At 46.3% G+C, this 12935-nt stretch overlaps 1 protein-coding gene across 1 annotated transcript in view; it reads left to right on the forward strand.

Annotated features, from left to right (window-relative positions):
- The window catches only part of LOC147023312 (rho-related GTP-binding protein RhoQ-like), a 27492-nt gene extending 15824 nt beyond the window's left edge, over positions 1-11668 (forward strand). Inside the window, exon 5 of the mRNA XM_085888571.1 lies at positions 10926-11668. Coding sequence (XP_085744697.1) covers positions 10926-11066 — 141 coding nt within the window. The 3' untranslated portion in view covers positions 11067-11668. The remainder of the gene's footprint in view (positions 1-10925) is intronic.
- Positions 11669-12935: the final 1267 nt, after the last annotated feature.

A 12935-nucleotide genomic window follows, 5' to 3' on the forward strand; every position in this document is an offset into this window, starting at 1 on the left:
GTCACTTGCCATTCTCTGTTAATATGGCCAAAGACACTTGTTAGCTCGCCTGTTGGAAGAACAGAGAGCTATAGCGATACCCCCGGCGTGAGCCTGAGCGTGAGCGTCAGCGTGAAAATGTTAAAGTTTTTGGTGCAAGTTATTTTCTTTCTCATGTTTTATCTCCCACTATTTTTTTTACTGATTACAATAAACAAATACATATATTGCTTTAAAACTATTTGGATCAGACTTCACTGCAATGCTTTATAAAAAAATATTATTAGACTAGTTTTAATTCAGGATTAGGCATGCTGACTCGTTGCTTCACTGATAGGTTTAATAAGAAGACTATGTTGTACTTCACAGACATATTGCATGCCTATCTGCAAGTGTTAATGAGGATGGTTAAGGTGGCTGCCTTAAGATCTTAGAGTCTTGAGTTTGAGTCCCTATTTTCTGATTAATTCACACCTGGTGGGGTTAACTCAACCTGCCATCCTACAGAGGTTAGCAAAATGAGTACCACCTGACTGGAAACGGGAGGGACTGCATCAGTGGCACAGCCATGCTCCCAGCAATGATGCAACCATCAGCCACAGGTTGCATACAAAATGATGAGGATTTAAAATGAAGTAAAACACGTGAAAAAGAGGATCTTTTATAACACGTTGTTTCTGCTGCTGCCACCATGGTGGTTGTGGTTGTTGTTTGTGTGTTAGTTCTATGTACTGTTACGTTTGAGGGGGGGGTATGCATTCAAAGGGTAATTAGGATGTTTAATTAGGTATGCCATGCTGTTCGAGTTTACCAGGATCTCGATGTAATAAGTAGCAATTCAGTGGTGATAAGGTCAGGTCAGGTATGGGAGCATGTGCCAGAACAGCGCGTCGCTGCGTCCACTTTCCGCCGGTACTCCAGGGGCCTCCGTCTGGCCATCCCCCAGGCAGATGCCAGGCCCATCCCCATCTCCTTGAGATGATGGTCAACCTGCTGCAACCATGAGGCACGTGGTCGGCCCACTGGCCTCCTCCACTCATGAGACTCCCTCGCTGAGAGAATCTGGTGAGCAGGATCAGCGTCAGGAAAACGAGCCACATGTCCATACAGCCGCAGCTGACGCTCACGGACTATGCAGGTAACAAATCTCATCCGAGTCTCTCTCAGCAACCGCTCGTTGGACACAAAATCCGACCAGCGATAGCCAAGGATTCTCCGAAGAGACCCAGTACCAAAGGAATTAAGTCTCTGTCTCAGATCCTTGGTCAAAGTCCAAGTCTCGCACCCATAGAGCAAGACTGGAAGTACCAAGGACCTGAAGACTCGGACTTTCGTCCTTCCGCACAGGTACCGGCAGCGCCACACCCCATGATCCAGTGAATCCATGACTCCCCAGGCCCGACCCAGACGTCTATTGACCTCCGGCTCACAACCTGCGGAGACATGAATATCACTGCCAAGGTAAGTGAATCTATCCACGACCTCAACATCCTCACCACAAACAGACACAGACAGGACAGCAGCATCCAAGATGTCACCGAAAGCCTGGATCTTAGTTTTGACCCAAGAAATCCGTAATCCCAACGGCTCCGACTCCTCATTCAGCACCTCCAGGGCCCCCAAGAGGATGTCTAAAGTCTCCGCAAAGATAACTGCATCATCTGCAAAATCAAGGTCCGAGATCTTGACATTGCCAAACGATGCACCGCAACTTGATCTCTCCGACATCCTCCCAAAAATCCAGTCCATACAAGTGCTGAAAAGTGTGGGGGCAAGTACACATCCCTGACGAACTCCAGTAACAACTGGAAATAAGTCAGAGATGGTACCACCACACTTCACAGCACTCTCAGTACCAGAGTAGAGTTCAGACATCAGATCGATCAGTTTCGGTGGCACCCCACGAAGACCAAGAATCCTCCAGAGGACATCCCGATTCACTGAATCGAACACTTTACAGAGATCAACATAGGCTGCAAGCAGCCCCTGCCGAAACTCTCGTCTGCGTTCGGTGAGGACACGAAGTGCAAGGATACGGTCAATCGTTGACCTCTTGGGTGTAAAGCCTGACTGCTCTGGACGCTGGTGCTCAAGCAGATGGTGGCGAACCCTATCAAAAATTATCCGAGCAAAGACCTTGCCCGGCACTGAGAGCAGCGTCACCCCTCGGTAGTTGTTGCAGTCTTGGCGATCACCCTTCCCTTTCCAGAGAGGGACAACAAGGCCCCTCTTCCAGTCAGTTGGGATGATGCCTGTGTTCCAGGCAGAGCACAAAACTGCATGCAACGACACGAGTGCAGCATTTCCACCAGCCTTGAGAAGTTCAGCATGGATGCCACAGATCCCTGGAGCTTTGCCCCGTTTCAACTGGTTCACCGCAGCCCATGTTTCCACAAGCGATGGTGGACCACAGTTGATTCGAGGGTCAGCAACAGGGATTGTAGCACCCTTGACGTCCAACTCGACAGCTGGGGGATCAGCCTGGTACAACCGCTCAAAGTAACCGGCCCAGCGGGCCTTCACTTCAGACTCCTCTGTCAAGAGCCTACCACTCTCTGCTCGAACTGCAGTGCTCCGAGGGATGGGCTTGGATGAACATAATGCGCGAATTCCCCTGTAAGCGGGACGAGAATCACCTGTCCACAGGTGATGCTCTACCCCCTCACAGATTCCTCGCACATAGGCCTCCTTGTCCACCCTCAGTGCACGTACAGTTTTACGCCTCAGCTCCCTGAACAGCTCAGCTCTGCCATTCAGCCTGGCCCTGCGACTCTGGTCAATGGTATCCAGTGTCCCTTGAGAGACAAAATTCTTCTTTGCCCTGCGGTGAACTCCAAGGCATCCACCGGCAACATCAAGGACGGTGGTCTTGAAGGTGCTCCACAACTCTTCAGGACCCCCCAAAGCACCCAGACCCCCCAAGTGTCCACTCAGCCTGTTTGCAAACTCCTCAGCTACTCTCTCATCCCTGAGCTTGGCAACATCCAGCCTAGGCTGGGATGGTACCATTCTCCAGGATTTAAGGTGCAGCTTTAGAGTTGCTACAACAAGCCTGTGGTCAGTATTGAGGAACTGAGCACTCCGGTAGACCCTGCAGTTCTGGATCATCCTCCAACGACCGTGGTCAATCCAACGACCGAGGACATGGTCAATCTCCTTTGCCACACCGCCAGCGTTGGAATACCAAGTCCAGCGATGAGCTTGCGGGCGCTGAAACCATGAACCAGCCACCCTAAGTCCATGACTTCTTGCAAAGTCAAGGAACTTAGTGCTATTCTGGTTCATAGTTCCTGACCCATGGGGACCAACACACACCTCATAACCATCCCTATCAGTTCCAGTCGATGCATTGAAATCCCCCAAGACTAGAAGTATATCTCGTCTGGGACACTGATCAACCACAGACTCGAGTGTGGCGTAGAATGTGTCCTTCACGGTGAGATCACTCGCCTCAGTCGGAGCATAAATAGAGACCAGGGAAATGACACCTAAGGAGTGGCGAATCCTTAATCTCATAATACGCTCGTTGACCGGTGTTACCTCAATTATCATTGGGGTCAGCTTATTGGACACAGCTACAGCAACTCCTTGGGTATGGTAACCATCAGAGCGACCAGAACAATAGTAGGTGCAACCACCCACCATTATCTCGCCGCAATCCGGTCTCCGAACCTCAGAGAGAGCTGCAATCCCGATGTCCAAACGCTTGAGCTCAGATGATAACAGAGACAGGTGATCATCTTCTCTTAGGGATAGGACATTCCAGGCACCCACCCGAAGGGACCGCCTCAGGTTAACCCAAGGAGACCGCCGTCTGGTGGACGACACCTCAGCACCACTCCAACACACTCTCCCGCAATCTGACCCAGGGATGTTACCCCGTGGTTTCCCTCCTATCAAAGATTGGGGGTCCCGAAGGCTTTGCCCCAATCCTGTCATCCGGTGAGCTGCCCTGCGAAGGGAAGCTGCACAGGAGGTACTCCCACGGAGTGGGTTTTCAGATTTTTTTGCGTTTTTGCGTTTTGCGGAATGAAGCGTTTTACGGTGGCCGGAGTGCAAATCCTGCCACCAACCTCCTAATAAGAAGTAACCCAACTGCAGGAGGACGTCCGCAGACACAGTTGGGCACTAGATATGGATGGCCGTTGGCTCACAAGGAGCTCCTCCGCCCTTTGACAGGTTTTGTTTTTGTGGTGATAAGTTGTCTAGTAAATGTTCATTTCTTCAAGGGGGACATGATAATTGTCACGTAATTAGATAGGGACACGGGATAGGGTAAGTGTGTCTGCGTAAACCCCTTTTGGTATTCTCTGGAGACTGGCCATGATGTCACAGGACAGTGCAGCAGATGGCTCCGCCCCGTGATCACGATTGGCAGAAGGCGACGGCGGTGGGCCAATAAACGGCTCGATTGGAAGTGACGAGGACAGGAGGATAAAAAGGTTCTGTTCGGGGTCGAAAAGGAAGAGGAAGAAGATCGGGACAAAATGATCGTGTTTTTTTGGTGTGGAGGCTGTTGCGCGGGAAGCATACTTGTTGTTGTGCTGATTCGATCGTGTTCTTCATCGTGTCTTGGAGCCTTGCTGAGCCTCGTGCCTCACCTTGGTTGGCTCTGGGGTTCTGCTGACTCGGAGTACGTGGTCGAACGGCGGGCGGACCTGCCTCCCTCTCCTGCTCGCAATTTGGCGCCAGAACTGGTTCCCTGGCGGCTGTGAGCGGACTTGGGCCAGGACCAGGAGGTCGACAGCACCACGGTTTCTCCTGCCCCCCCCCCCCCCGACGAGAGCAAGGCCAGCTCGTCCGACGCTGATCCAGGGACAGTTGCGTCCACACTGTCCAGCCTGACCACCAGAAATAGCTACATTTTGTGTGTGTGTGTGTGTGTGTGTGTGTGTGTGTGTGTGTGTGTGTGTGTGTGTGTGTGTGTGTGTGTGTGTGTGTGTGTGTGTGAACTTGGTGCCTTAGAGGGTTTGAGATCTGTATATTCATTGGAATTGTCTGTGTTTTCCCCACGCCCGATCCCACACCATCCCGTCGAATCGCCCCGGATCCCTCTTCTTGCCGAGTCTTGTTATTTCTGGTTAATAATAAAAACAAATAAACATCATCAACTCAGTGAAAAGTGACTCGTGCCACCTTCCTCGTCCCGTTTGCGGTAGAGCGATTAGAACCGCCATGTTTGGGTGATAAATAAATAAATAAACCGCCTCCATCGTTTCGGCTCATTCTACGTTGGCGGGACTGTTCAAGTCCCGTGGACGTCACAATACTTTTAGATATTTTTCTATTGTTTTGAGAAATATGACTATATATAATTTTGTGTGCTTCTTCCATGTCCTCCACTTTTTGTTGTTCCTGTTGTCATAGAACAATAAATGTTAATGTTGGATCTGCTACATGGGAACCAAACGCAATTTTTTTTTTCTGAAAACCATTAATGGTGGTCTAATTTGAAGGAAAAAAAATTCAATATATATTTATATATATATATATATTTTTTGCCAATCACAAAGTACTATATATATATATATATATATATTTTGCCAATCACAAAGTACTATATATATATATATATATATATATATATATATATATATATATTGTTGTGGTTGACGAAATTCGCAAACCACCATTCAGGTCCCTTAGGTGAGATATCTCTGTAAGTATATGTGTAGTTAGGCCCAAACCCGTTGTTTAGAGGGAATAAATGTCATTCATTCGGGCTGCGACCCTTCCAGATAGCCGTTTTTATTTTACTATCTTTATTTTGGACCAGCCGCCATTACTACCATTACTACCACCACCAACCACGTCTCAACAGCCATCACACAACAACCACCAACAGCAACGCCGCTTCACAACAACAGCCACGACCCTTGCCGTCACATCTCGCTCTCGCAACCATCGCATCACCGCCATTCCCGCGCCGCTTGTGGGCACCGATACTGGACTCGTGCAGGGCGCGCACCGAGCAGCGGGTGCAGAAACACCAGCCTTTCCGAAGAAATCGGATCAAAAACTATTCACGCCCACTTCTGTTCCGTCCTATCAGCGAGCACGGGGCGATTTGGCCCCGCCTCCAGGTGCGTCGGAGTATAATCGCTATATGCAGATTCGCGGATCAAAAAGCATTCACACCCACTTTTCCTCTGTCCAATGGGGAGCCAGCCAGAGGTAAAGGGTCGAAGGTGAAGGAGCGAAGCCCCGGGGGCTATAAAGGGCCGCGTTCGCTCGCCAGGCAGTTGAGTTGGGAAGAGTCGGAGCAGTAGTAGTCAGTCAAGGCAGTTGAGTTGGAAGGAGTCAGTCAAGGAGAGTGGAGAAGAGAAGAGTCGGAGAAAGCAGTTAGACGGAGCTGTGGAGAGTTGGAGAGGTGGCGGCGGCGAAGGCAGTCGAGAGGGCGCTCGTGTCAGAGTCGGGGAGCTGCGGAGAGGAGAGGCCGGTAACGCGACCGAGGTCGCGGTGGAGAAGCTCGTCGCGGGACCCGAGCCAGCGAGATATCCTCATCCCCCCCGAGCATCAACAACCCCCTCCTGTTTCCCCCCGCGCTGAGATAGTGTGAGAAGGGGGCCCCGTTCCCACCCCATTCCAGACACTGTCCGCAAGGCCCGCGGAGTCGGGGCGCCACCGCCATGTTGCGGCTCATCACCAGACGGGTAGGCTCGACGCGGTCTCGGCCCCAGGCCCGTCTGCCCCCCTCATCGTTGAGGGTGGTCCCTTTTCTTTTGCTTTGAGTATATGTGTTGGCGGCACCGTCTGTGAAGTAAAACTGTATAAGTGTTGCCGTGTGCTCGCTAGTCGGTGGTAGATCTGCATTGTGTTTCACTTTTACATTTGCTTATTGTGCATTATTGTTGTGTTTCTTCCACATTTACATTTGCTTTTGGTGTATAATTGTATATGTGTGCTATCCGTGTGCCATCGCGAAATAAATGTGCTTTATGTTGAACTGTTTCTCCCGTTTCGCTTCGTCTTTTCCTTTATTGAATCTCCATCTTACTTCACGTAAAGGGTTGGTCGTGGGCTAAATACGCCCAATAATTAATCGAACCGTCGAGGCCGACGATAACACCGCTCGGTTATCCCGATAGTACGGAACGGGTCGCTTAAAGTGGCCCGTGTCCGAAGTCGACCTGCGATCGCCCGGTCTACCCTCCGTGTGGGTACTTAGGTAGGTCGAATTTGGCGAGCAACCCTATCCCACGCGGGGGGCCGATTGGCACGATCGTGGTGAGGCCGAAAGGCCCACCCGTGACTAGTTCCCGGCGTTAGTCCGAGAGGGTCACGACGGGATTGTCCGTCCGGTGGGCGACGTGCCGCGATTCGAGTTACGTGGCCGTTCGCACGCCGGCGGGCGCGAATCCGCAACAATATATAGATATATATAAATATTTCGGCATGCCAATTTCTTTGTTCCACCATCAGATTTTTGTTACTGCATGAAATGAGACAAGCTTTGACATATATAGTAATGATATTATTGTCTTCCTTAAGAGGCCCCTCAAAATTCGTTGTGATGATTATGGTAGTTAAATCTTATTATTATCGATATTAATATTTCGGCACGCCCCTTTTTTGTTACTGCATGAAATGAAACAAGCTTTGACATATATAGTAATCTGATGGTGGAAAATCTGATGGTGGAACAAAAAAAAAGGGGCGTGCCAAAATATTAATATAGATGATATTATTGTCTTCCTTAAGACGCCCCTCAAAATTCGTTTTGATGATTATGGTAGTTAAACAGTTCATGTTCTCCATTTGCAAAATGGGAGGAATTATTGCACAAAAAAGAAATAAAAATGTTTCCCATTTTTTAGAGGACCACTAAGATGAGTTCGTAAAACCTTTTGTGGAGTATATTATTATTAATCACTATACGCCATATTAAATTGCTCATGTTATTGAGCTGTCATTAAGCTATCAATCATAGACATATAATAAACTCACTTGAGTATTCATATCTCTATTTCAATGCGTAATATCAAACGGTACCTTCATGATGACCTAATAAAACCGGTCTCGATGTCCGTCCGTCCATATATCTGTTCACAATCAAACCGATCGTGATGCATTTTAAGGCTTTCCGAGAGCTTTGGAGAGATTACCTACACTCCCGCACGGTGCTGTTTTTATTATTCCTACTGCACTTCATTAGAACATAGATCGCGGATGGATGCGCAGATCCCAAGAGAACAACTATAGCTGTACAGAACAATTCATATTATCGATGGATAAAAATGATATTTAATTGATATTATAACAAATTGTTTATTTAAAATATCTTCAAATTTTGTGAGTTTTAAGTTTGTTGTGAAATATTAGGTGCTCGGGTCTCCGCATAGTGGCGTACAGGCTTAAGTCGTACTTCTGTTTACTACCGTAGAAAATCACAGAACCATCCGATCGACATGCTGTTAACAGTTTCAGAATCAGCTAAAATCTACAAGATATGAATATGTAGACGAAACTGATCCGGCCAGCTAAAAATCTACAAGATATGAATATGTAGACGAAACTGATCCAGCCTTTTGGATCACTTTAAAGTAGGGTGCCCTGTAATTTTAATGCGTCCGGATCGTCCGGAACTCACGAATGGTACACGTTGTGTAGTCACGAAACTACGTGGTAATATCATCGAAGTGGAGCTACTGCGGGACAGTCGAAGGGGAAAACCTGAATGATAATCAATGGATAAAAATGATATAATATATTGTTTAAAATACATTCATGCTATCTGTCTTTTACCATATGTTGCCAGTGATGCCCGTCCAAGACGGGCACCTTTACTAGTATATATATATATATATATATATATATATATATATATATATATATATATATATATATATATATATATATATATATATATATATATATATATACCAAAAAGCCGTAAAATGTCGATTTTCCATTTTTGCCACTGACGTCACACCTGGAACCCACTTTGATCCAAATGGCGGCTTACATAGAGAAACAGTATTTTGAGCTTGGATTCCGATATCAATTCCACCGTCATGGGCAACTTCGAAGGTTCTCAATATGTTGAAACTGATCAGTGGGATATTGAATAAACTATTGGAGACAAAATTACTGATGGAAACGCTTTCGTGGGAATTATGGACCCTCATCATTTTGAGCCGTATGCGAGCGATTCAAACGAAGATGGTGACATGGAGGTATAAGTGAAAATGAAAACGCCAGTCACTTGTCGACTACAGATTGGTAGGTTTTGTTTTTCTATTCAATTGATAGATTACAAGTGATTTTGTATTGATTGATAAATCAGTCACATCACTCCAGCAAAAATACGGTACAACACAGCATTGACAAGGCACCGACACGGCATGACACGGCACAGCACGGACATGACACACCATGGACATGGCATGGACACGGCACAGCACGGACATGACAAAGACACAGCATGGACACTGATGACAAAATGGGCGGCGAATGCTATGTCCCACCATCATAGGCTGACCAGGTGTCCTGCATGTTATGGGATCGTCCATTTCATACTTTCCCAGGACACCATTTGTGTCTCTGGTCGTGCCATGTCATGTTCCACTGTTGTGTCCGTGCCATGTTGTGCTGTCATGTCCCACAATCGTGTCCATACTGTGTCATGTTCCACCATTGTGTCCTTCCCGTATCCATGTTGTGACGTGTCGATGTCCCGCCCCAATGGAGAAGGGAGTGGTGCTGGTGTGGTAGTGGTGGCGAGCTGAGGTGTTTGATTCACCGCTCAAATTGTCTGGGTACATGCACTGGTATCTGGATAGAGATGGTCTTACAGTTGAGTGACTGCTGGTTCTTCCACTTAATCGGGATGGTATCTTCTCTCAATCATAGCAGATAACCACAAGATCTATAGCCATCTGTTTTTTTATTACAGTGCTCTGAAAATGTTCTGAGCACAAAAACGAATATTTTGTCAGCCCGATCCACACTCGGGTATTTCTGACAAACCTCGTCCAATTTCTGGCAAATTTGGGGTCTTTCGGCCATTGGTGCAGCATGAAACCATCTCGGGTTGTATTACTACAAGCACCAAGGACGCATCGACTCAGCACATTTGTGGAAAATCGAAAGTTATTTGCCATTTGAGTTAAATCGTACCGCAATGTAACCCGTAGACAGTACAAATATGGTCGTCGACTCCCAGGTGTGATGCCACAGCTAAGAGTGAAGAAGAAGAGGATATTGACTTTTAATGACAAATCAGAAAAAGACACCATATCTATTTTGTAGGGTATCAAGGTATAGATAGATTCGGGTTGAGGTGGTCTGAACGTTTGTGTTCCCCTTGAAGCTCCCATTCCTACATCTTCTTGCTCAATCCAAGAGGGGCTTTTAAAACACGCACCCTTATGGTTAAACGGGCTCTAATTATTTGTTACAAGTAAATCGATTATTAGCCTCACAACGGGAACATTTTTATTATTTTACAATAGCAGGAACTACTTCAAGCTCGAGGTCCCACTTCTTCTTCATCAATCCTGGGAAACACTGGCTTTTAAAACGGGCATATTTATGATTAAATGGACACTAATTATTTGTTCTATGTAAATCGATTATTTGCTTTCCAACGGAATGCTTTAGAATGAACCATGTGAGACAGAAACACACACACACACACACACACACACACACACACACACACACACACACACACACACACACACACACACACACACACACTTCTCTTTTTAGTAAAATATGATGTGGAAGGGCTTCTTCATCAAGACATGACATACTGTATTTCACTTCATCCTATCATTATACCAGAAAGCCAGATTGAAAGTAACGGGCATTTTGAGTACTCTCCACTCTCCACCCAGCCATGACTAACCTCTCACTCTTCTTCCTCATCTTTTCATCGACTTCCCCCCTCCCCTTCCGCTCTCCTTCCCCACCACCAATCATCTGTCCTCCTATGTTTGCAGATTGGAGCGTGTTGCTACTTGGAGTGTTCTGCACTTACCCAGAAGGGCCTCAAAGCAGTGTTTGACGAAGCCATCTTTGTTGCATTGAGAAAACGGCGGAAAAAGCACTCCAACTGCTGGAATTGCTGTACAGTCACGTGAAGTTCTTCGTGGAATGGAAACCTCACCGTCTCAGTTTCATGCATCAAGTTATCAGACAAAAAAAGAACTGAGTCCTTAAAATGGACACACTGTGTATATGGTGTAGAATATTATAGATTGTATAAACTGTTCTTTAATTTTTAGAAAGTGCCTTATGTATGTTTATTTATGCATTTTTCTTAATCAATCCAAATGCATTAATGTTCATGGAAACTTTTTTAAAAGATCATTGTTTGGTTAATTTATGTAAAGCAGTGCTTTGGTGTACATCATGCAATGTTCAATTATTCTCTGGTTTGTGCAAGTCAGTTGAATGAGTTGGTTTTTAGAAAAACTTGTAAACCCTAATTTGTATCTGAGAATAAGATTTTTAATTTCCTTTGGGGTCTCAAGGGGTTATCATAGACTGAGAGAGATTTTTTTTCCAGAGATGGCGATGTAAACGGTTTAATGAGGACATGCTTTCATTGAGTATAAGGACATTATACTTGGTGATCAGTGGGGAGAAAAAGTTCAGAATTCAAAAGACAATTGATGATGTCAATTTACTTAAAAAAAAAAAGCTCACCCACCCAAAAAATAAAACTCACGTTTTCTTTTGCCTCCTTTTGTATGTCACTTTCAATATCAGGTTTTAACCAACACTGCCCACTGTAAAACATGATGTTGCACATGCACGTGGGTGCACGCACGCACGCACGCATGCACACACACACCGACAACTGGGAAAACAATAAAAGAGCAGGAACAGTATATAGAAAGAGTTGGACAGATTGGGCATATACCAAGAAGAATGACTGGAATGGCTAAGAGGTGGTCAGCTCAACTGGGATGGAGAATGAATCATTTTTAAATGCCCAAGAAGAAGGACACTATACCAATGGCTTTATGAAGACGGCAGCACTGAGCCCATCAGATCCTGAGGCCATCAGGATCTGCAAGATAGAAACAGAAGGTACGAGTCACCTCCTATCAGGATGTAAAAACACTCATATAAGAACAGCTATGCACACAAAGGCACAACAAGGTGAGATGGGATGAATCTGACGATGGTGAGATGGAGTAATCCACTGGCACAACTGCAGAAATTTCAATATCCCAGTTCCAGAAAACTCATGGAAACATGAACCAAAAGCAATAATTGAAAACAAGGAAGAAATGCTCACGTACGACCTAATGATCCTATCAGCGTGAATATAGAAAACAAAGCATTGCGACCGGATATAGTACTTACAGTAGGTATAAAAAAAAGAGAAGACATTGCTGAATGAGGTGTCAGTACCAGCCATTTTTTTGTAGACCTTGTCGAGGCTCGTATGAGAGCTAACACACAACACAATGCACATCAAGGGGGGCATGAGACAGGAGGGGAGGGAGTGGGAAGGACAAAATAGTGGGGAACAGAGAAATTTGGAGATCTGTGGAAGGGAGAGGGATGGGACGGAGAACATGGGGAATAGAAGATGGACATTACAGGGACTTTCAGGAAGGAAAGCAGGGAATTTGAAGGAGGTGGGCTTGGGTGGATTATTGGGGGTAAAAAAGATCAAGGATTTGGATGGGGGATGATAAGAGGTGGTGGTGAACAGCTGTTTTGAAGGCTTGGAGGGAAGAATGGGAATGAATAGAGTGAGGGAGTTTATTCCAAAGGCGGGAAAAAAAGAGGAATGAAAGAGTAAAGGTGAGCAGTGATTCGTGATTTTGGTAGTTTTACCAGAAGGGGGTTGTTGGCGGACCTTGAGCGCCCTGCGGAAATGTGGTGGGGACAAATCGCAGAGAGAGCGGGGGGCCTGGAGAGGAGACGGTAGAAGACAGAAAGACCACCGACCAACCTGCGGTGATTGAGTGAGAGGCCCAAAGACTCATTGT

Source organism: Eptatretus burgeri, chromosome 7, assembly GCF_056783735.1.
Source record: "Eptatretus burgeri isolate ZD-2024b chromosome 7, Ebu_testis_v1, whole genome shotgun sequence".
In the NCBI taxonomy this organism is placed as follows: Eukaryota; Metazoa; Chordata; class Myxini; order Myxiniformes; family Myxinidae; genus Eptatretus; species Eptatretus burgeri.